Source organism: Salvelinus fontinalis, chromosome 34, assembly GCF_029448725.1.
Source record: "Salvelinus fontinalis isolate EN_2023a chromosome 34, ASM2944872v1, whole genome shotgun sequence".
In the NCBI taxonomy this organism is placed as follows: domain Eukaryota; kingdom Metazoa; phylum Chordata; class Actinopteri; order Salmoniformes; family Salmonidae; genus Salvelinus; species Salvelinus fontinalis.
Window position 1 is genome coordinate 10239864 of NC_074698.1, and position 24632 is coordinate 10264495.

Genomic DNA, 24632 nt, shown 5'->3' on the forward strand with positions numbered 1-24632 from the left:
GTTTAATGGCACAGGCAGGGAGCCCAGCCAACAGCGAGTTGCAGTAATCCAGACGGGAGATGACAAGTGCCTGGATTAGGACCTGCGCCGCTTCCTGCGTGAGGGAGGGTCGTACTCTGCGAATGTTGTAGAGCATGAACCTACAGGAACGGGTCACCGCCTTGATGTTAGTTGAGAACGACAGGGTGTTGTCCAGGATCACGCCAAGGTTCTTAGCACTCTGGGAGGAGGACACAATGGAGTTGTCAACCGTGATGGCGAGATCATGGAACGGGCAGTCCTTCCCCGGGAGGAAGAGCAGCTCCGTCTTGCCGAGGTTCAGCTTGAGGTGGTGATCCGTCATCCACACTGAAATGTCTGCCAGACATGCAGAGATGCGATTCACCACCTGGTTATCAGAGGGGGGAAAGGAGAAGATTAATTGTGTGTCGTCTGCATAGCAATGATAGGAGAGACCATGTGAGGATATGACAGAGCCAAGTGACTTGGTGTATAGCGAGAATAGGAGAGGGCCTAGAACAGAGCCCTGGGGGACACCAGTGGTGAGAGCACGTGGTGCGGAGACAGATTCTCGCCACGCCACCTGGTAGGAGCGACCTGTCAGGTAGGACGCAATCCAAGCGTGGGCCGCGCCGGAGATGCCCAGCTCGGAGAGGGTGGAGAGGAGGATCTGATGGTTCACAGTATCAAAGGCAGCCGATAGGTCTAGAAGGATGAGAGCAGAGGAGAGATAGTTAGCTTTAGCAGTGCGGAGCGCCTCCGTGACACAGAGAAGAGCAGTCTCAGTTGAATGACTAGTCTTGAAACCTGACTGATTTGGATCAAGAAGGTCATTCTGAGAGAGATAGCAGGAGAGCTGGCCAAGGACGGCACGTTCAAGAGTATTGGAGAGAAAAATCAATAAAATCAATAATCAATTGGATACAAATTGGAATGAAAAAGACTCTTGGATGGGTTGACTAAATGTCCAAATATGTTTCTTATTGCTTGTAGTGCAAACAATTGTGTTACAATTTGTTCACAAAAAAGCCTCTTGTATTATTTAGTTTGTATTTGAAAACATGTTACCTCACATTTTGTTTTGAGTGTATTTTTTATCTCTATACTTTTCCAATTTTGTTAGAGTTAAAAAGCTATAGATTTCTATGTACTGCAATGATTCTCCTTGTCTGTGCTCTCCTCCCACTGTTTGTTTTTTGGTTAATGAGTTAATTGCACCTGTAAGGTGTTCTATAGTACACACTGAGTCTGGAGTTGAAAGTGTTTGTGGTTATCCATCAGCTAGCAACAGATGCCATAGCTGCCTGGGCTCTTGGTGAGGCGCCAGCATCCCATTGGCTTGGTGGCAGTGAGGCAGAACAGAGATGACTGACAGCCAGTGAGGAGGAGGAGATGGAAAGAGAGGGCTGTCATTAACTAACCTGATGGGCCACTGACATGCTAATAACCTCTGCCTTGATTCATCATCACATCAGACTAGCGTTTGATGCCCTCAGAAGCACCTGGTACTGTGGTCTGTACTAAAACCGTCTCAATGTGCCATGCTCCAAGTTAAGCTTCATGAACTACCTTATATCAATAATTTTTACTGCTGCACATGAGGTATTTTGTAACAGCCCTATCGTGGCTTTATGAAAAGTCAGATTGCAAACTCATAAGGATGAGTTTAAAGAGTTGTTTTAATGTTTCATTTGTTGATTTGCTAGTTCATGTGAAAGTGGACAGTGCAGGAAGGTGGGGGTGAGTCCTTGTCTCTCAACCCTGGGAGGGGCCCCGATGTGCCTCTACCTGCCCAGCACACCTGTCTTCCTCTCCTTAGATCATCTCGTCTTCCTCCACGCATGAGTTGCACTTGGCCGACGTGGAAGAAATGTGGACCGGCTCTCGCCTCTCTTTTCCCCTGGCACTTTGAAGCCTAAAGTGTGATTGCTCTTGGATCGTGGCTGCTTTCCCTTGAACGTTTTGTCATGAAAAGCAGGTTGGGCTCTCAGCTTTATCCCATAGCCAGTGATCCAGGACTAAACCAATCAGCCTGCTCTCTGCAGGATACTCTTAGCAACCAGAGAGAGTGAGGCATCGAGCAGATAGGGGCTTCCTCTGCTCTAAAACACATGTCCCTTTGTCTTCCCTGGATGTGACAAACACATCCATCACAATAATTTAATAACAGTCGGAATTCAATTGTACTGCCATGCTTTGATTTAAAGTTCAAGTTGGTCAATAAGAGTAAGTGCAACTACAAGCAACCGATGATGAGATAACCTTGCTGCGATTTTATATGGATTTTCTTTTTTGACAATTTGCAATTAATCAGAATTTTTGGGGGAGAGTTAAGTTAGACCCTGTCTGAAAAATCTGCCTGACAATCTGAAAAGTCATTAGCACCAGAGACAGTTAAGTGACAACCCTTAAGCTTCACTTATGCTCTCATTAAAAGTTGATATTATCAGTGTTCATTGCTGCTATTACAGACTGCAAATTACACCAGCCACATGCACAGTCCCGTGACACCAACGAACATCATCCATCTTCACAAGACATTTGGCAGAACTTTAGTCGGATGTTTTGAAGTGTCACTCTAATGGATGAGTATTAATGATATTGTGCGTTGTTCCCAATCTCTGTCATCTAAGGTCCTGTACTAACACATCCACAGTCAAATCTGATAGTTGAGCCAGTTCAAATGTCCTTTAAAACCCTGTCCCGTTAGGCTAGGCTATGCTAGTCAGCTTTTTTGATGAGGATGCTCCCGGATCCGGGATGGGTATCACTGAAAGGATAAAAGAACATTGAAGGCTTTTGTTATGTATGGTACATCTATTGCCTAACACTGCACTAACCTAAAGAGCTGCTCTTTATGTTGGTCTTATACTGCAGAGTATTGGCATTTCTCATTCCAACATTCCTTGCATTGCTTCTCTTGTCCTCTTTGGAACTATCCCTTTACATTTACATTTGTACGCCGTAAATACGAGCTCAAACAAGCCCATTTCAAACTAAAGTCAGTAATAGGAAAAGAGGCACAACAACGTTGCTGGGTCTTTTAAATCCATGGAGAATGTTCATTTCGCCCCCCAATGTTGAAGGCCCACTAATGATGCTGTGATTTTTATTTAAGCCTGCTGTGGATTTTACAGGCTGCCATGTGATCCAGGGACCTGGGAATACCTGAGAGACCAGTGAAGACTGGTGTAAGCCACTGCCATTGTTGTCCTAATGCCTCCTTCAATTATCCACAAGCAGCTCATTTGTACACGAGCCCCTTACTGATGGCTAAACCACCCCTGCTGGTTTTCCACCAATTTCTCCCCTGATTAGCTGGATCAATGGGCATTAGAGGAACCCGGGACAGACCAAACACAGCAGGGGGGGGGGGATCTAGTTTCAGACATCCCAGAAATCCCTCTGTCTACCTGTGTGCCAAGGACAAATGGAACGGAGATGGCCATTCAGTATTCAGTGCTAACCCACACACAATGTTTATTTACCCACCCTTCAAACTAGACACTTTTAATCTATTTTCCTTTTTGCTTTAGAAAAGGCAAAGCCAATAAATGACTGGGGGCTGCTGGAGCAGAGTGAACGTTGATGCCTCATTGTCGCACGCATACACACGCACCAATAAACATGCTCACAGGTTCATCTTAACATAGAAATTGTCCCGGTATTTCTGATGTTTGTCTATTGACCTCTATACCTGTGCGTAGGCTTTATTTAGTGTTTGAACAGGTGTGGATGAAAGCCCCACTGGAGAGGAGAGAGAGGTGCTGTCCTCTGACTAGACAGTGATTCACCTTCCCCTGGTGTTGGGAGCATGGCTTTGGCCAGATGTCTCCTGCTGATGTTCTGGAACTGATCAAAGGTATGCAGTTCAAACCGCCAGTCTGTGGTGACAACCATGACAGTGGCGTGTTCTAGCCGCCGTCTGATCCGATAAGCAGTTAGCGGGGTGTGTCAGGTGATGCGTAGCTCCGGATTAATTGACACACCTGTGTTTCATTCACATCATAGACAGTCAGTCCTCATCATGATCAACTCACCAGAGATCCTTCAACACCGGGGCCACAGCTGGGCTGCTTGGGAAAGGTGTGGATGATCTTTAAGAGTATGCACAGCAACGTGAGTTGACTATGTGAGAGAAAGAGTGTGTCTGTCTGTCTGCGTGTGTGCGTGCGTGTGTGTGTGTGTGTGTGTGAGAGAGAGTGTGTGTGAAGGTGTGAGACCTAATTATTGTCCATAAGTTTTGTAGTGGATACGTGTAGCTCTTATGTGAGAGAATGCTCTCTCTCTGTCACGGTCTGTTGGAGTACAGTGCTGTATTACCTTCCTTCCAGCATGTGTGGAGATTTACTTTGAGGCCCCGTACTAAGCTGTGATTTGGGACAGTTTACCTGATGACATGAAATAGGGATTGAGTAACACTTTAACTTATTACATAGTAACAAAACCTGCTTGAATCTGTGTACAACACTGGTAATACCTGTTTATAGGTTTATTAGATTTTATTTAAATGTATTTAAACTTGGAAAATCCCATTGAACCACCAAGGCCAATTTTACAAGGGAGCCCTGCACACAATGATACAAATTCACAATATTTACAATTCCAACGCTTGCGGTGATTATTATTCCCATTAAATCCCTATCGATTGGAATCTCTATGTCAATGTAATCTTTATGTTAGGATTGTGTATATTACTTGGAGAGAAAGAGGAGACGTTTTAATAAAAATAAAAATCTGGGTGACATGAAATCGGTGCAAATTCCAGTTGAAGCTTAGCTGTGAAAGTTATCTGTTTTCAAAGGCCAAGGAGCCCTGACCCACAGCCATTGTCAGTGAACTCTGTCTTCAGCCGAAGACCAAACAAAACCTTCTATTTGAACAGGTGATCCTATTTTAGATAGAAGACTAGTAGAGACTAGATGGGACCACTTTAGTCATTTAATGACAGTATTTCCATTGTTTTTGTTGAACGTTTGATTTGAAAGATTAGACCTAGCTATTAGGAAAGCATTTCTTTTTCATTGTATAAACTTTTGGGGTGTATAATGACTGCATTTAGTGTATCTAACATCCAAAATGAACATCAGATCAGGAAATAAGTGTTAGGTAAACATTTTTGATCCAGCTAATTGTCGTCATTCAACTTCATGTCAACTAGGTGGTGTAATTAGCGTGAACTTGTTTACCTTGGCAACAGTGGCTGTGTTTGGCACCTCTGAGCTTGTTTTGATAATCTGTGAAGGACTGTACAAGTTTGTCATCGGAATCGTTTCTTCTTCTTCTGCTTGACAACTATTAATTGAAAGACGAGCGATATTCTCAAATATTTGTGGTGTACGTGTTCAACTGAAAGTTCAAGCTTTTTGTTTTTTAATGTCATTTCCACACCTTGACGTCTGATCCATCACTTTGATTGAAATTTCCGAAGCTGAAAGATGTCTTAACTTGTTCAAAGTAAACCTCAGACACCAAATCCATGCAGAGTGCAACATGAAATGGAGGGTGGAAGCTGCTGCTATAATGTAAGTTGAATGCAAAACCTTGTATGGGATTGGTGTGTTGAACAGGATAAAGTGTACATTGTGGTTTTAAATGGACTTTGATTGAATGATACCATGGTGTGAAAATCTACCTGGAGATTGATCATGGGTCAGATTCACATTCCTGTCTCCATTTCTCTGAAGCCCAGCCCTCTCTCTCACACCCAGGAGTCAGTCTGGGCCCACTGTGAGTCATGTGACTGCTGAGGAAGGAGGGGGGAACAGCAGGATAGGAGAGAGAACTTCACCAGACTAAGGTGAGACCCCCTTACCTGCTGAGTGCAGTCCTCTCTCGCCTTCCCACCCATCACCTGCATCTCACCTGAGCTCCTCCTGAGTCTCCATGTCAACCTTCATCTTAGGTATCCTTCTGGATCGAGAGTCAATGTATGGCTGATGACTGCAATTCATCCCTCAGAATTGATGGTGGAAGATTCTGTGATTTCTTTCATTCTGGATATGGTGATGTACTTCATTAACAGCCCTATTTGATTTCACTCTGGTAAAGAAGCCTCAAAACTTGACTCTGCTCCATTTTGTGCCAACCTCAACAAGAATGTTTACTCTGATGTTGTGAAGTGCTCCTGAGATACGTCCAATTGTTTTGGTATCAGACTGTCCCCTTTATACCAGTGGATTGACACTTAAGACTCTGGACTCCTCTAAGAGCTTTTGGATAATGTTTGGCCCTGGGCAGTTGGTCTCCACTCTTCTACCTGCGGTCTTCCACTCCTCCGCAGCTCACTTCTTCCCTGCGTTCCCCACCAGACTGGGCTCCCCTCCACAGATCCTGATCCCTGGGCCCCTGATCAGCTATGAGTCCCTGCGGAGTTACTTGCAACCAGAGCCCTGCAAAGAGGCTCTGTTCCTGGCCACACAGGCAGCTGGGATGGGGCAGTTCACGGCCAGCATGGGTGAGTTTCTGCCTTAGAATGTCAGAATTACTGTAACTTTGGAGAACACATGGATATTTACATTCATGTGTTGGCTTATTAGTTGGTGGAATGTGTTTTCTCATAGAGACTCATTGAGCACTATCTAATGGCAGTGTAAATGTTTACAAAAGATTTTCCTAACAGCTCCTAACTAACAATCAATTATCAAGCACGGTTAAAGAGGGCCTAATGAACGGCGGCGCTAATTATCCAATCTAGAGCCATTAGTTCCTTGTCAACCGTTGGCGATTGTGTAATTGGTGGTTGTGCTGTGCTTTCCAGATGAACAGAGGCCAGTGAAGCAGCGTCGTGCGCGGGCCAACTACAGCAGCTGGCAGCTGGAGGAGCTAGAGAAGACCTTTGAGACCACCCACTACCCTGACGTCTTCATGAGGGAAGCCCTGGCCCTCAGACTGGACCTCATCGAGGCCAGAGTGCAGGTACGGTCCCAACACCCTCTTCCTTCCAAACCATTTTCACTAATGCATGAACTCTGATTTCTAGAAGCCATCTTTGTTTCTATCAGCTTTCATGCCACAATGTTACTGTATTTTATATATATAAACAAATATTTTTTGTTTATGACCACATCAAAAAACTGTTCAATCTAGTGGATACTGAATTTCTTTTCGAAACTAATGTTTTGCATTGTAAGAGATTTCACTCTCTCATATTCTACATATTACATTGGTTCTATTTTCACCAGGTGTGGTTTCAGAACCGCCGGGCTAAGATGCGGAGGCAGCTGAAGTTGCAGGGCCAGCTAGGAGAGCCATTTCCCAGGAAGAACAATGCTGAGGACACAACAGACAAACCCAACAAGAGCTTACCGGAGCTAGAGAACTCTGACGGCGAGCACTGGGTGAGGAGGCAGGAGAAAGGAAGCTATCCCTGGACTAAAGTACCTCGTTCTGCTGTGGTGACCACCCCCATACAGGGTATGATTCAGGGGCCAGCAGGGGAATGGGAGGGGATGGAGGGGCCCAGTCCAGAAGAGTTCCGCTGCTGTAGCATTGCCAAGCTGAGGGCCAAGGCCAGGGAGCACGAGGCTGAGATCCACAGCACTGTGGCCAGGTCAGGAGGAGGAGAGACATCAGCACTGCAGACACAAACACAGAACACTGACGACAGAGAGAGCAACTGATATGGCTCTTTCTCTATGCATGGCTTTGCAAACAGGTCCCTAAGACCTCATTATGGTTGAGGCAACTTGCCTAAATACCCCATCCTTGGTTTTATTCATTCTGTTATTCAATGAGGATATGAACTAACATTTACAAAAGGTGCTGATTTTTTGTTTAATATTATATGAATGTATTGTGTTTTGAAATACCATTATTTTTCTGTACTGGACAACTTTTTCTATCAACAATCACGCTAAACGTGTATTTTAAATGCTCAGACTAGGAAGAGGTGAATGCTTTCCAAAATATATAGTATATCCATAATAACATCTTATAAATATATAGTATATCCACAGCAACATCTTATAAATATGTAGTATATCCACAGTAACATCTTATAAATTAATAGTATAGCCATAGTAACATCTTATAAATATATAGAATATCCATAGTAACATCTTATAAATATATAGCATATCCATAGTAACATCTTATATATAGTATATCCATAGTAACATCTTATAAATATATAGCATATCCATAGTAACATCTTGAAATATTATCCTTAATGTTTCTTTACACTTTGGCTGAACAATTTCAGTTTCTATCATGAACTATCTTGAACTCTTGAACACATGAAACAAAGATAACATTGTTATCGTTTCACATTCCCCACTGAGGTGGTTCATTTTATTTCACCTTTATTTATCCAGGTGAGTCAATTCAGAATAAATTCTTTATTTAATAAATTCATGATTTTTCACACCTAAATAAAGCTGTACATAATAGATGTAAAACTCTGATATACAGTCCTGACCTTCATCCATCACCTCAGGATCTTTAGATATTCTGCTGTATTACTGGTGACTAAATGCTCTTACATTATCCATCAGATTAGGGTCAAAATCAAAAGAGGAAACGCTCTGATGACTTCTCAATGATCTCATCGATGACAAGCCCAACCCTGGCCGGGGCTATCCTGTTACCTTCACTGCAGACCGAGAGGCAGGATGTCTGCGTGCTGCCACAGGCCCTCGCAGGAAACAATGGAAGTGGCTGAAAAATGACTGCCCCCAATGACAGGAACGCCTTCTGAAGATTACGAGGCAAAAACATTTGTTGTTTTTTGTTGTTTTTTTGCTGAGAAAGATCAACTTTTTACAACAGTGCTGTCATTTAAATACATCAGAGAGGCTATCACTGTTTGTATATTTTATCAGTATTGTCGAAATGTATATCAAGATGACTCACATATTGTATCGTCTTGAGCTATGCTGTATATCGATGTTTTTAAAAAGTACAGTCGGCTAAAACATATTTACATGATGGGACTATAAGAATAGCCTGTATCAGGCTGTGCTTCTACACCTGCATTGCTTGCTGTTTGGGGTTTTAGGCTGGGTTTCTGTACACCACTTTGAGATATTAGCTGATGTACGAAGGGCTATATAAAATAAACTTGATTTGATATGATATCATCATTAACACTTCTTTTCCAGAGTTGGCACTATTTGTCCTACTAAACCGTATTATGTTGATTTTCAGACCATGGAAAGAGCAGCTGTTCCAAGTCTAATGGATTTTCAGCCTCACAGTCAGAGCACTTCCTTCGGGCTTAGACGTTGGCCTTATTTGTATGGCCAATCTCCTGTATGACATGAACAGCCTTTAGTTCTGTGGAAGAAACATGGGATATGACACCACTTGGCCAAGGTCACTGCAAATTCCAATGCAGAATCTGGGGATATGAATAGGGAGTTAGAAGGATTGTAATGAAAGGAGAATGTAAATCTTGAGTACAGGGCCGGCCCTATCCTTTTGGGGGCCCTTTTGACAGCGGAGAGAAACATTTTAAGTTTTTAAGTTTATTTCCTGCAATTCTACACATTTTGCCATGGGGCGGAGAGGAAAATGTGCCGTTTTACAAATCATTTACTGAAATTCTACATATTTTGCCATGACTTATAGCATGTTAATATGATATCTGATTGAGAGTGACTAACAAAATCAAAGGGGGGGCCCTGGAGGTAAGGGCCCCTGCACACACCGGTTGGTAATTAATTTGCCCATGACTACAAGTTTAGATAGCTGGGTAGACTAACTTACCAATCTAAAAAATGCTAGCTGACGAGCTAATTGAGTGACTGACATAGCAAGAGGAAAACTGCTAATGCACAACGCATGACATTGCATCTTGTGTATTCTACTATTGTAAAGCTCAACATTAAGTTGAGTCCTCGATGTCACTTATGCCCAGGGCCGGCTCTGCTTGAGTGTTAGTTTGAGTCTTCTGTATGTTTTCAGAAGTCTCTCTGTAGTCTAACAGTGCCCCCCTCTGGTAATGAAATCTCTTCTCCTTTCATGGGCCTTTTATCAGTTAGATTTGCTCACCTCCTCCGTCCTCTCTTGTCTCCTTTGTAAAGGGAAAAAGTTAATCGAGGACAGTCGGCGAGGAGGGTGAACGTGGATGGAAATGCGCTTACTTGAAATGATACGGTCCTTCTCCACTGACTCGTCATTAGGAAAATTACGTTTACTGGGGTGGATCCCAAAATAAGTGTAAAGTGATCAAAACAAATGAAGTTACATATGCAAGAGATTTTGTAGATAAAACAAACAATAAGTAGCATATTGTTTTTAAACGTGTGCATGTTTTTCTCCTCTGACAAATCAAAACGCTGATTCAAAGGGGGTGTGGAAGATTTCAAAACCCTTCCGCAGTAAGATACACATGAATATCCTTGATGAAAATTGGCTATCGAGAAGGGGAGGACACTCTTTCGTTTGCCTACTAATGACTTGACACACTCTTGACCAGTTATAGGTTTCCTGGCCATGGAGGAGAGAGGACAGAGGACGGTCTTTTGCCCAAATGAGAAAACCCCATAGATACTATTATAGCTGTATGTATATTCATTGTCAGCAGGATATTTTTTGCCCGTGTGCATTTGCTTCAGTAATAATTAAACTATCCATATCTTTATATTCTGTAGATCAAGGTCTGGTAACACATATTTTGCTATTATGTTAAAACAATGAATATAAAAAAACATGTTAATACAACGTTTTAGTTTAATTACAGTGTTACTACACACGTTTTCCCCAATGTATTTTGTTTTCTTTTTTTGGTATGTTGTTCCTACTTTGCATTAGGCTACTTGTATTATCTACACCAAGTAAATGTTTTTTTTTGCTGTTTGTAAATATATCAATGTCCATCTAATCTCTTTGTAGACTATGCATCTAGTTGAGGTTGTCGAGATCTTGGTGGCTCAGTTTCTCCTATGTTGGGTCATACTCAAATTTCAAAAAGGTTCTTCTTGATTGTTGTCCAATCTCAATTAGAGAGTATCCCCCAGTCACTCCATCTTCATTTGGGCCCATCTCATTTGGTTCAAATTTGAAACCACCATTGGTGACCCAAAATGGGTCAGTGGGTCTGGATTCTGGGTTAATTCGTTTCATGGAGACTTTAAGCCTCTTCCGAGTATGCAACATGTCACTTAACATATGTATCATTGGTATCTTGAATGAAAATGGCCCATATGCAAATGAGCAAACAAGGGCTCAGCCGAATCTTTTGTATTCATAGCCTAATTGAGTTGCTCATTAAGGCTTCAACACTAATGTCTGCTCATTAGTGCGTTAATGTAGCCTATTTTGTCCATGAAAATTATAATGATATTAAAACCACACAGACTTCAACAATAGTGTAAACATTGATTATATATATATATATATTTCTATACCAATGATTACCTCTCTGAAATAGACTATTCAGGACATAATGCAAAATGAATAATTGATAACCGGACAGACACGTAAAAGGACCGATTAATTGCCAACACTGTGATTATTAAAAAGTGCAATTATGTCACGGTGTAAAATGATAATTAACAGCGTTAATTAGGCTAGTGAACCAAAGCCTCGCCCCCTTGCGTCACGCCAATATACTTTTTCATGAGGTATGCAATGGTAGCATAGCAGTCGCGAGCATCAGCTGATGATTGAGCACTGAATAGTTTGAACGGGCTTTACTTTCTTGGTAATCGGTATCTTGCTTTCTACTACCTGTACATCACCTGAAATAAGACATCACACCCACTGGTTGCATACTTCTCGTTTGTATAGATATTTTTTCGGAAGTCAATTATTTGACAGGACGCGCTCCGGGAAGGATGGCTGCCATCAAGGCGCTTCAACAGTGGTGCAAACTTCAGTGCGATGGGTACCGCGATGTGGCTATCCTCAACATGACAACTTCTTTTAGGGACGGGTTGGCGTTCTGTGCGCTTATCCATAAGTACAGACCGGACCTAATGTAAGCATTATAATGACTATGACTTAAAATGCAGATTTGGGTGAAGAATTGATGTTTAACGTAATGGTTAATCAGGTGCAACAGATCATTAACAGCTGCAAACAATCAATACTTGCAAACACTTCGATGGGCAGTCGCTATTAAAGTTAAAGTTAGTTAAAACTTGTAATATTTTGAATCATATTATGAATAACCGACCTCGGTGTTTCCAAAACTCGGTGCACATTTTTATTTTTGCCATAACACTACACAGCTAATTTCAAATGATCAACTTGATTAGTTGACTTGAATCAGCTGAGTAATGTTAGAGCGAAAACCAAAACGTGTAACGTTACCGAGTTTGGGAAACCTTAGCCTACTGTCGCCGTACCTTATCATAACCAAACAACATTTAATGTTTTTGTCATTTAGTCTTCTACTTTGCAAACACATTTTGTAGCTTCGACTATAGCTTCAAATCATGATTTAGAAAAGTAATGTTCTCATGTAACGTTAGGCCTAATGTAATCCCTTGAACACATACAATAGAAACGAAGCGCTATTTGCTATCATGTTCTATTTATTTTGAAGGAACGTATTCCCAGTGGCTTCCTGTCTAACAAGATTTCTTGCTTTACTAGTGGACTAGAATATTATCTTTGATGTATCCCAGAAACCTTGTTATTTTCCTTGAACAGGGCAGTTAGTCACCCAAATTCACACGAGAATAACCTTTGATCAACCTCCACAATGTGAATTATTCACTTCCCTTTGTTCTATATCCAGAGACTACGACGCCTTGAATAAAGAGGATGTTTTTGACAACAACAACTTGGTAAGATTTACTGTGTATTTATGCATGTAACATCAGCACAGTTAAAGGTTGTACATTGACATGACCATACTGAACTGTTTGGCAATCTTATCAGGAAGTCAGTTGGTTTGTGTTTGAGGGGATTGCATTGTTAGAAATGCATCAAGCCCTTTGTAACATTCCGGCCTATTTTTATTTGCTAAGTCTCCAAAGGACTAGAATTGTGCACAAGTCAATTCATGGTTATTTTTGATATATACCTCAGAAGTGTTTATATTGAACTGGGGCAAACACATTTTGCTCTGAAGGGTGATGATGTTGAATGCAACTCGTGAAAATAATGTGATGGCTCACCATAAACGTGACCTATTGCTTGTAGCATGCATAGTATGTAAGCGCAGTGGCCAAAAGCAGAACGTCTTTTCCAGTTGATAAGTGAACAACATCTATTCGTAGGATTTCATGTGCCAGGCAAGGTTATTCATATACCAACTGTAGTTTGGGATAGCATCTCTGCTTGGGGTGCTATACAAGGTCTGTCCCATGTTGCTGTTTTATTGTGAGGAGAATGTCATCTGCGAGTTGTACAGAGCGTGTCAAGTCAGTGTGTTACACTGCCTAACAATTCACTTGGTATTGACTTTGGCTTGTTACACTCATTTCTATTGATACTTCGACAGATGCCGGCTTAACTATTAACACCTGAAGAACATTAGATACTATGTTTGACTTGGTTGTTTTTAACTTGTTAACTCTTTGGAATTATTTGACCAACTGTTTTGTCGCCCCCCCCCCCCCCCCCCCCCCCCCCCCCCCCCCCCTCTATTTCCTTCATAGCAGGAAGTGTGTTAGGACTGTTAGGATAAGAGTGAGTCAAACAGCAGCACAGCTGGGACTTGTCCATAATTTAGTCATTCTCTCTGTGCTGGTTTCCTCAGATTGAGGATTACAGACCTCATAGTGTTCTATGCTCTCCAGGATCTGTTGCAAAACACTAGCTGCTAGTCGTGCCGATCCCCCACAGCGTCTGTTAAGAACCTGAGTACCAGAAGAGGCTCCCTGGGTTATTCATTATGAATGAGGCTTACTGTTATCCGTGGGCCACTCGATCCGCACGATAAAGGTCCATTTACAAATGTTAGACAGTATGGTGAGACCACACTGCTTGGGGGGTTGCGTAAGAATAACATGTTTTAAGCCACAAAGAAGAGGTTAGTTTTTTTTCTTCTCCGTTTTAGTAAAGCTAGTTTATTTGACCAACCAACTAGGAAGGAGTTCCCCCATGGTGGAGTACAAACACCAATGTTGTGTAGCTACTTTTTAGTCTGAGGTAATCCCATACACATTGACAGTAGTCCTCTTTATTTCATGACAAGGAGGTCCCAGTCCTTCATGTGTCAGGTTTCTCTGTGGTGGGTATCTGTCACTACAGACTCAAATATGCATTTGTTTTGTCCAGACTCTGTTGTTACAGTACAGCAACAATGGGCAGTTCCGTTTCTGTTATACAGAGAATCTGGCCTTTCTCCTCCTGCTCCAACACGAAGGGATATGCCATTCTGCAAGGCTGTACTTTAACATTTTAATGAGCACATCCAGGTTGATCCCAAACAATGCCCCGTTGTCCTTCTCCCTCCTTGTTCCCAGGGCTGAGTGTGCACAGGAAATGTGCTATTCATTATTCACCCCCTGTCCAGACCTCCCCGGCATGGGGCCACAAACAGCTGCTGGCTGGACTACACTATTTTCTATTTCTGAAGACACCCTTTTGTCTGGCTTATGTTTACAGTTAAATTAAGTAGCTGCTTTGTGTATTAAGAAACCCTCAAGAACATTGGGAAAGTGTTATTCAAATGTTGTTAGATTTTTCCTTATTACCTCTGCTTTGTAAATGTTTAAAAAAAAAGTTAGCGTTGTACATTTTTACAAACTTATGTGTTCTTGCTAGGGGGCACTCCAATACACCTGACCCCTCTTGTTGTCTCTATGGCTTTAGGGTTGGTTAATAAAACAAGTGTTTATTTCTAACTTCAGGCTTTCCGTGTTGCGGAGGACAAGCTGGGGATTGCTGCTCTGCTGGATGCAGAGGACATGGTGGCCCTGAGGATCCCAGACCGACTGAGCATCCTGACCTACGTCTCCCAGTACTACAACTACTTCCACGGACGCAACCCTAGTAAGACTGTCTGACTTGAGGCAGCTTTGTTACATTGTAGCACTAGCCTATATGTTGCACTATATGTGTTGTTTCCTTTCGTAGTGAGGTGTTCCTTAAAGTGATTGTGGGAAATAAACATGTGTTAAATCGGGTGAAAACATTGCTTCAAACCCGTTTAGTGTAATGTGCCTGTCCTTACAATCAGTAGTACATTTTAAAACTTGTCAAATGTTTTTGTTTTTCAAATATTTTATGGTTATTGGTTTATAAGATATTGTATATCCAAACTATTTCAGTTTCACATGCACAAAGAATCTCTACTGAGCTACTGGTTCAGGTATTGTAGACTAGAGTATTGTGGCTCAACCCTCTGATGGCCAATGTTGTTTTTTCCAGTTGGGGGGGTGGGTGCTGTGAAAAGACCAGCAGAGGGCTCCAAGGAGGAGCCGTGTGGAAAGAAGAATCTCCCGGTGGTGGCCAAAACCATAGTGTCTAAAATGGCCATAGAGAATCGCCCACCTCCCTCCTCTCTCATGGTGAAAACCTCCCCCAAAGCAACCAGAGTTGCTGTTCAGGTTAGGAGTACAAATGGTTCTTTAATGTCTATTTAAAAAATATGTATTTATATTTATCAGATGTTTGACAGGCATACATTTAGGTGAACTACTGAATGTACACTATATATACAAAAGTATGTGGACACCCCTTCAAATTAGTGGATTCGGCTATTTCAGCCACACCCGTTGCTGACAGGTGTATAAATTCAAGCACACAGCCATGCAATCTTTGTAGACAAACATTGGTAGTGGAATGGCCTTACTGCAGAGCTCAGTGACTTTCAATGTGGCACTGACATAAGATGCCACCTTTCCAACAAGTCAGTTTGTAAAATGTCTGCCCTGCTAGAGCTTCCCCAGTCAACGGTAAGTGCTGTTATTGTGAAGTGGAAATGTCAAAGAGCCACAATGGCTCAGCTGCGATGTGGTCAGTCACACAAGCTCACAGAACAGGACTGCCGAGTACTGTAGTGTGTAAAAATCGTCTGTCCTCGGTTGCAACACTCACTACAGAGTTCCAAACTGTCTCTGGATGCAACGTCAGCACAATAACTGTTCATAGGGAGCTTCATGAAATGGGTTTCCATGGCTGAGCAGCCACACACAAGCTTAAGATCACAATGCCAAGCGTTGACTAGAGTGGTGTAATGTTCGCCACCATTGGACTCTGGAGCAGTGGATATGCTTTCTCTGGAGTGACGAATCAGGCTTCACCATTTGGCAGTCCGACGGATGAATCTGAGTTTGGCCAGGAATGCTACCTGCCCCAATGCGTAGTACCAACTGTAAAGTTTGGAGAAATAATGGTCTGGGGCTGTTTTTCATGGTTTGGGCTAAGCCCCTTAGTTCCACTGACGGGAAATCTTAATGCTGGTTTGTCAAGATGTGTGGAAAAACCTGACTAGCCTGCACAGACCCCTGACCTTAACCCCATCGAACACCTTTGGGATGAATTGGACCGCCGACTGCAAGCCAGGCCTCATCACCCAACATCAGTGGCCGAACTCACTTATGCTTTTGTGGCTGAATGGAAGCAAGTTCCTGCAGCAATGTTCCAACATGTAGTGGAAAGCCTTCCCAGAAAGGTGGAGTCTTATAGTAGTAAAGGGGGACCAACTCCATATTAATGCCCATGATTTTGGAATGAGATGTTTGACGAGCAGGTGTCCATACTTTTGGTAATGTGTGTCTAAACTCAGCAAAAAAAATTAAACGTCCCCTTTTCAGGACACTCTTTCAAAGATAATTCGTAAAAATCCAGGGTTTAAACACTGTTTCCCATGCTTGTTCAATGAACCATAAACAATTAATGAACATGCACCTGTGGAATGGACGTTAAGACATTAACAGCTTACAGATGGTAGGCAATTAAGGTCACAGTTATGAAAACTTAGGACACTAAAGAGGCCTTTCTACTGACTCTGAAAAACACTAAAAGAAAGATTCCTAGGGTCCCTGCTCATCTGTGTGAATGTGCCTTAGGCATTCTGCAAGGAGGCATGATGACTGCAGTTGTGGCCAGGGCAATAAATTCGAATGTCCATACTGTGAGGTTCCTAAGACAGGGAGATAGGATGGACAGCCCATCGTCCTCGCAGTGGCAGACCACGTGTAACAACACCTGCACAGGATCGGTACATCCAAACAGCACATCGGCGGGACAGGTACAGGATGGCAACAACTGCCTGAGTTACACCAGAAATGCACAATCCCTCCATCAGTGCTTAGGCTGAGAGAGGCTGGACTGAGGGCTTGTAGGCCTGTTGTAAGGCAGGTACTCACCAGACATTACTGGCAATAACGTCGCCTATGGGCACAAACCCACCATCGCTGGATCAGACAGGACTGGCAAATGTGCTCTTCACTGACGAGTCGTGGTTTTATCTCACTGGGGTTGATGGTCAGATTCGCGTTTCTCGTCGAAGGAATGAGTGTTACACCGAGGCCTGTACTCTGGTGTGGGATCGAGGGTCCGTCATGGTCTGGGGCGGTGTCACAGCATCATCGGACTGAGCTTGTTGTCATTGCAGGAAATTTCAATGCTGTGCGGTACAGGGAAGACATCCTCCTCCCTCATGTGGTACCCTTCCTGCAGGCTCATCCTGTCATGACCCTCCAGCATGACAATGCCACCAGCCATACTGCTCGTTCTGTGAGTGATTTCCTGCAAGACAGGAATGTCAGTGTTCTGCCATGGCCAGCGGAACTCAATCCCATTGTGCATGTCTGGGACCCCCACCCCCACCACAGAAATGTCCGGGAACTTGCAGGTGCCTTGGTGGAAGAGTGGGGTAGCATCTCACAGCAAATCGGGTGCAGTCTATGAGGAGATACACAGCAGTACTTAATGCAGCTGGTTGCCACACCAGATACTGACTGACTTTTGATTCTGACCCCCCCCCCCCCCCCTTGTTCAGGGACACATTATTCCATTTCTGTTAGTCACATGTCTGTGGAACTTGTTCAGTTTGTCTCAGTTGTTGAATCTTGTTATATTCATACAAATATTTACACATGTTAATTTTGCTGAAAATAAACGCAGTTGGCAGTGAGGACGGTTTATTTTTTTGCTTAGTTTACATGACAAAATACACAGCTTTTTTTTTCTTCTCTCCTCCACAGAAGACTGAAGTTTTGGTGGAGAGCTCCAATAAGACAGGCACTCTCAGCAGTAAATGTGTTGTGTGCAAATGCCACGTTCATCTGGTCCAACGGCACTTTATCGAGGGGAAGCTTTACCACAGGAGCTGCTTCAAGTAAATGTCCACTTTAAACATAGAAAGCAGCTCCATCATTATGGTTAAAACATGTTGACACCTTTGTTGCACCTTTCACTAGGTGCAGTGAATGCTCCATCATCCTCCTGGCTGGGGCCTATAAACCAGGGAAGGAGCCAGGTATCTTCATCTGTAATGATGACCAGAACACTAAGAATGGCTGCAACGAGCCTCCCTCTGGGGTTGTCATCCAAATCGAATGCCCAAGCGCCAATGTTGAATCCAAAAGTGACACCAGCAGAGTCCAGTCTGTCTCCCGCGCCACCTCTGTGCCTTCGACCCCCATCAAGGGGGTCTTGAAGTCTGTGGAGACCGCCACCCCAGCTCCCCAACCCTGGACCAGCTCGGCCCAGAGAACCCAGGCCGCACGGCAGAGGTTCTTCCAGTCATCTACCTCAGCCCCAGAGGGCCCCTCCAGCAGCCAGAAGCCCCCAGCCCCCTCAGGACTGCCGAGGGTACCCCTGAGTCCTGAGGAAGAGAAGAACCGAGCCAGGGCTGTCATTACCCAGAAACTAGTTGAAGCGAACTGCAACAACAATAACACCAGATACTTTGTTATCCGACCAGCAGAAAGAAGGTGAGAAAAGGCCTATGGGTTTACCTACAGGCTTTTAGTCTTGTTTAAGTGTGCACAGCCACAGTTCATATCATTTTGTGGATGTCAGCTAATACTAAATGTACACTTCCAAACCTAATGGTGATAGTATTGCTTCCCAGGTTAGGAGACGTGCTAAGCTCAGCTGACCTCCCCAGCTGGAAGCAGGCTAAATGTGGGCCAGGCACAGCAGGACAACTCTTCACCAGCCCCACCAGCAATAAGGAATTGCTTAACACTGTCAACAAAGCCAGCGCCAGACCATCAACTGTATCCTCCACCACCAAAGGCAAGCTTTTTCAATTCCACTTCATTTTCAGAAGTTTTTCTATCACGATCATGTTTTTACAATGGGTCATAAGGGAAGCTTCAAAAGCTGGAACGCTTTCGATTACTTTGTTAATACAAGGGAGTAGCCGCGAACAGCATTTCCATACAGTTAAACAAAAGTCTGTTTTAAGTGCATAAAAATAAGATGAGCTGCATTAGCAGTCTTCACTAACAGCCATTTTTAATTTGGTCATCCCAGCTTGTTTAGCCCTTTTTCAATAGATTTTTTTACATAGAATTGTTACATTTGATAATGAGCTTGAATCATCCACTCTCCTTTCAAAGTGTATTTCTCTTTGGCAGTAAGTGCAGACCGTGCAGAGGCTCCTGTTAACTGGCGATCAAAGCTCAAGCCTGTTAAAAATGGACCAGGACTGAAGTAAGTCTGGACTGCTCATCAGTTATCTGTTAATCAAACACTTTCTCTTTCTAATCCTGTACATCCACACACAGGGAAGGCAGGTATTGTCACCTGGGTGAGAGATTAAATTATATATGTGATCTGGAGAGCTAACCAGTTGGGCATCTCATGTATCCACTCCTCCAGCCTCCGGATTCATCCTGCCTCGCCCTGCTCTGTTATGGCTGATTGGCTCAAATTGCAGCCACTCTCCTCCCCCATCCTCACAAGTCCCAAGGAGTGCTATGCCTGAAATGAACCCTAGTGCAACACTAACTAGTTTCCCAGAGTTCTCTCTGATGACCCCACCACTGTTTTCTCACCTCCATTATTTCTAAATATTTAAGGTGAGGTTGAATGTTCTGTTTGAACTTACTGTATGTTCAATCCAAAATGGTTGTTTTTCAGGGGGAAGTCCAATATATTCCTGCTCCTTACATGCACCCTCTTTCTCCAGGACCTCTGACTCTGAGGACCAAGCGATCATTGTTGAGCAACCCAAACCTGAAGCCATCTCGAAGTCTTTCGCTACTAGTATCATCGTCAACATCAGCTCTACCTCTCCTCTGATTCCCCCAGCAGCCTTCACCCCTCCTCCACCTGGCCCGGTGTCTCACAGAACTCCATCTCCCAAGCAGCCCCGTTGCAGCTATGGAGGCTTGGGTACATGTTTTTATATTATCCTCTATAGTTGGCAGAGTAGTGATTAGTGTCTCGTAAATGATTGAGTAAACATTTTCGATTACTTGTTGGGATTTTAAATTATCGCGCTTCACCTTCTAGGTACTAAAAATGGGAATTATTCTACTCCTCTGTTGTCCACTCCTCCCCTGGTTCCTGTCTGGCACAGGGTTCCCACTCCCAATAAGCCTCACCACAGCTCTGTGGGATCGGGTAAAGACAAGAACTCCGTTCAGTGATTGCATCGCAACAATGTATTTTGAGTCTATATTGCAGTTTATTAATCGGTTACATTTGGGGGTTTTTAGGCTCAACGGATGGCAATTATTCTCCCCCTATGTCTCCAAAACAGCCTCGCCAGGGTTCCACAGGTTAGACTGGGCCTTCACTTTCTATTACCAGACATTGTCTCAACCATTGACGTTTTTGTTATGTCTTAGCCTGTTTATTTTCAGAAGTTAAGACTTATGTGACAATGGCTCCCTGAGTGTCAGCCATCAAATATGTAATAATCCTATTTTATCTACCTCTTAGGCTACAAAAATGGAAAGTCTTTGTCACCCACCAACACCTCCCAGTCTGAAACAAGGTGCCCCTCAGTAAGTTGTCAGTTATGTCTCGTACATAAATAGTGGCATGTTACTAGAGCTTATCAGAGGCAATAACTATCCTATGTGAAAATATGTAATATTCTTACGAAATTCAGGTCATAGTTAAATAATTACACAGGATTAGCAATTGGTGGTGACACAATGGGGTTTTTCTTTGTTTTGTTCAATGTAAGTCCCATCACATCCCTATGGACCAGATAGTGAAGGAGCTGCGTGAGATTGAAGACAGCCTGGGTGACTTGGAGAGAAAGGGGGTGGAGATGGAGAAGAGGCTTCGCAGCTGTGAGGAAGGTACTTTCCAAGGGACTGCCCTTTACTCCCAGTGTCACTCCTTCCTTTGTTGATGTTGACTAATAGCTTTTGTTCATTTGCCAAAGCAAGTGGGAGAGAGGTCCTCTGCATACACTTTCGCCCTTTGACATTTTAGCTAAGTTATTGGTTTCGGCACTAGTCTGGCTTTTGAAGGACTTAACTGTGTGCAGAATCGCTTGTCGTTTATATTAAAGAAGACGGACCATGTTTCAACCCTAACTGGGTATTTTTTCAGGACAGGATTTTGAAGGACACCATGGGAGAATCTCAATTGCTTACTCCTCACCTCCTCAACCCATTGGATGAGAAAGCCAGAAGCCCCTCCCCTCTGACTTTCTCCTCCAATGGGTTTTGAGAAGGGGAGAGGATGCAAGGAGAATGCAATTGAGATTCTCCCACTCTATCAAAGTTTATTTCCAAGTTAACTTCCAAATAGACCAGCCTTTATGATTAGATATTTATTAATGTACTTCAATTGAAATGGCCCAGTCCCTCCACTTCTCAGTATTGAGTTGTGCTCTGATGGTGAGCATGTTATCCCTGCTAGCCCACCTGGGACTTTACACAGGAATCCAAACCCACACAGCCTGGAGGGGAGAGGTGTGACTACTGAACAGGTTCCATTTCCCTCCACGGCCCAATGAGGTGTGAGGCGGGCACAGCCCACATGGGGGCACCTTCTCCCTCTCTGATACTATCCATCCCCCTTGAGTGATAGAGAGGTGGTAGTGAAGAGCTGACCAGCCCCAGAGACTGGCTGCAGACAGAGCAGGAGCAGTAGGAGGGCCTGATTGCTCTGCTCAAGGTCACCATCTGGGCACGGTTATATTAATATTGTTATCCGGTTCACTGCTTTACTCCCTCACTTCTTACATGCTCCTGGCTGTCCTGCTGATAGGAGGCAGGGGGAGTTAATGGGACTCTTCTCTCTGTCCCAGGCCAGTTTGTACTATTGGTTGTGGCTGGTGTGTTTGTATACACACAGCCCTTAGGCACTGACAAAGGCTCAATGTGCATGTTGTACTGGAACAATGTGATTTCATTTTGTTCATAAGTCTTGCACAAATAAATGTCATTTATTTTATGTATTGCCAATGAACTTCCTTGACACTGGTGTTTTGCAGAGGGCGAGGGGGACATTTTGATGGACCCTCTGATGGTTGACTGGTTCAACCTTATCCGAAAGAAGCAGACGTACATTAGGAGGGAGTCTGAGCTTGTGTACATGTGAGTACTTGTCAAGTTAAGTGTTACCCAAATGTATATGCACTATTTTGGATTTACAATGGCTTAAACATCACTTATTGCATTTGTCAGAGCTAAGACTCAAGACCTGGAGGAGCAGCAGCCTGGGGTGGAGGGTGAGCTGCGCAGACTGTTGGAGAAACCAGGTAGGAGGCACAATGTTCACACAGCACCTCAACTGTTCACTTTACATCCCCCTAACAGATCAGCAGCTACCGTGTTGTAGTGCTCCTATGTCTAACACAGGTCGTCTTATCCCTGGTGTCACAGATCATCTAAAGTCTTCAGAGGAGCGTCGGCGAGAGACCAGGCTGATGGAGAGGTTGATGGAGATTGTGAACGGTAGAAACGCCATTGTAGAAGGACTGGATGAAGACAGGCTCAGGTAGGGAAATGTTGCAACTTTATTGCTTGTACAATTTGCTGTGAGTTGTGATCCGTTTACTTTTTTAAATGTGAGGAGCATTTCAATATCTGCAATGGTCTCAAGCGGTGACTGGAATGCCACTGAGGTCAAGCTGGATGTGTAACTTGAAAAACCTAAACATGTTCTCCATTTTTAGGGAAGACAAAGAGGATCAACAGTTGAATGAAATGATGCAGACTCTTGGTGAGTATTTAAAGTGGTTGATCTAAAATGCCCCTGTCTTTTAAACTCTGGGATGTTCCTTGTTTAATGTCATTTCCAATCTTTGTTCTGGTGGACAGGACTTAAACAATCCAAAATCAAGAGGAAGTCTTCCTTCAAAATGCTGTTCAGACAAAAAAGTAGTAAAAAGGTCACTGTGAGGGATCCTGGGACTACGTTTTGAATGTTCTGCTCTGGGTGGGGTGAGGTAAGCGTTTTCCCATGTCTGGATTGTTTTTAATTGGGTTTATATTTTCAAGTGATACAGCGTGTGTACACCAACTTGTGTTCATGGCGGTATTGGAGCTCAGCTAATAAGTGACAAGATTGTATGTTGCTGAGCCTGAAAGATCCTGACGGTCCAAGACCAACTTTTCTTCAGCTACATATCACATCAAGTTGGTGTTTCGTCACAAAGTTTTGTTTAGAAATGGTTTTTTTGTTTGAGGAGACTCTAGGCTTTCACTCTTCATTTAGTGTTGTTCTTGAGATGGTTCTCATGACACTTGACTGATCATAATGTGATGTTTTGTTCCTTTGCGTTACGGTGTATATCTAAGAGATCACAGTTTAGCTCATGGTTTGTTTAACTTTAGTATTTTTTTTTTCACACGTCTAGGTTGGGATTGTTGTGAAGAATTGTTCAAGAATCACTGTTAGAATGAGTCCAATGCAAAATAATGTAACCGGTTTTGTTGCACCGGATAATGGTGAAGGAGAATCCATATCACTGTTAGAATCAAAAGAGGAGCTTGCCTTTATGAGTGACGTTTTTAGCTCCAGTATGTCTAATTTAATACCAATGTCTTTTATGCTTCCAAAAAGTATGTTATTACAAACATCGAGTAACATTTTGAGTGGAATCAGTCTGTAGACCAGTGAAGTGGTGAGCAGTGTTCTACGCTACCTCATTTGAAAGGCTGTATTTCTTCTGTCGTGCTGTAGGTGGCACCATGGTTTTACCGTACACAAACCGGGCAGGAACCTGAATCCAATTCACCACAGTACAGACAGTTAATTTCTTTGCTAATTTTATACATGCTGCAAAAAGTTCCAACTCTGCTGATGCAATAACATTGTGAAAGCTTACGTAGAACAGTAGCTTATAAACAAATGGTTGTATTGAGCTTTTAATCTTAAACCTGGTTTAATTAAACATTATATAATATCTACTGAAGCATTGTTTATGCCTGGTCCATTTTATTGCAATGTTTTAATGTAACATTGTTGGCTTTTGGAGTCATCTGTGAAAATGCTGTTTGAGTTATGCACAGGTCCCAATGTCTCGTGACTTTTTAAAATTTGGAAGGAATGTTAAATGATTGTGTATTTATATTTTTAATTGAATTGAGTATGCTGTCCAATAAATAATTTGAACATCCTTGGTTTTGAAAGCACTCATATCTAACTTTTTAATGTCTTGTAGAATTTAACTGTTGGCCTTTTTTTACTTTAAGCAATTCTCGGCCATGATATTTTATAGTTTCAATTAACATGTTCCTTGATAAACTGTAGGGGATGTATTTTCAATATGATTTGATTTCTTCACATGTGAGACTGTTCAGTTCCTAATGAAAAATCTAAACCGATCCTCGAGTTCTCTCTTAGAAGCACAAAGTTAT

General features: G+C 43.0%; 2 protein-coding genes across 3 annotated transcripts; both read left to right on the forward strand.

Moving 5' to 3' along the window:
• The first annotated feature begins 3649 nt into the window (after nt 1–3649).
• On the forward strand, nt 3650–8721 carry LOC129832742 (paired mesoderm homeobox protein 2-like). The gene is made up of 4 exons (XM_055896740.1): nt 3650–4119; nt 5712–6457; nt 6761–6918; nt 7185–8721. Exons 2-4 carry the CDS (start codon nt 6223–6225, stop codon nt 7620–7622), a joined length of 831 nt encoding a protein of 276 aa, XP_055752715.1. The 5' UTR covers nt 3650–4119; nt 5712–6222; the 3' UTR covers nt 7623–8721.
• A 2859-nt stretch (nt 8722–11580) lies between these two features.
• LOC129833058 (MICAL-like protein 2) lies at nt 11581–24391 on the forward strand. 2 transcript variants are annotated; one of them, XM_055897312.1, is made up of 19 exons: nt 11581–11923; nt 12689–12737; nt 14751–14892; nt 15271–15449; nt 18054–18187; nt 18270–18785; nt 18926–19092; nt 19437–19512; nt 19991–20196; nt 20317–20427; nt 20523–20585; nt 20749–20813; nt 20999–21116; nt 22262–22364; nt 22455–22528; nt 22653–22767; nt 22946–22992; nt 23091–23218; nt 23630–24391. In XM_055897312.1, the coding sequence occupies exons 1-18, from the start codon at nt 11781–11783 to the stop codon at nt 23192–23194; spliced, it is 2412 nt and encodes an 803-aa protein (XP_055753287.1). In that variant the 5' UTR covers nt 11581–11780; the 3' UTR covers nt 23195–23218; nt 23630–24391. The 2 variants fall into 2 exon arrangements, with proteins under 2 accessions (XP_055753287.1, XP_055753286.1); XM_055897311.1 differs by having other exon boundaries at nt 23091–24391.
• Nucleotides 24392–24632: the final 241 nt, after the last annotated feature.

Bases quoted from the DNA above. Each gene is read 5' to 3' on its own strand.
- LOC129832742 (XM_055896740.1), top strand. From the start codon at position 6,223: ATGTTTGGCCCTGGGCAGTTGGTCTCCACTCTTCTACCTGCGGTCTTC. The intron at 6,458-6,760 runs GTGAGTTTCTGC...TGTGCTTTCCAG, and splicing joins GCAGTTCACGGCCAGCATGG to ATGAACAGAGGCCAGTGAAG. The intron at 6,919-7,184 runs GTACGGTCCCAA...TATTTTCACCAG, and splicing joins TCATCGAGGCCAGAGTGCAG to GTGTGGTTTCAGAACCGCCG.
- LOC129833058 (XM_055897311.1), top strand. From the start codon at position 11,781: ATGGCTGCCATCAAGGCGCTTCAACAGTGGTGCAAACTTCAGTGCGAT. The intron at 15,450-18,053 runs GTTAGGAGTACA...TCTCCTCCACAG, and splicing joins CAACCAGAGTTGCTGTTCAG to AAGACTGAAGTTTTGGTGGA. The intron at 20,197-20,316 runs GTACATGTTTTT...TTCACCTTCTAG, and splicing joins TTGCAGCTATGGAGGCTTGG to GTACTAAAAATGGGAATTAT.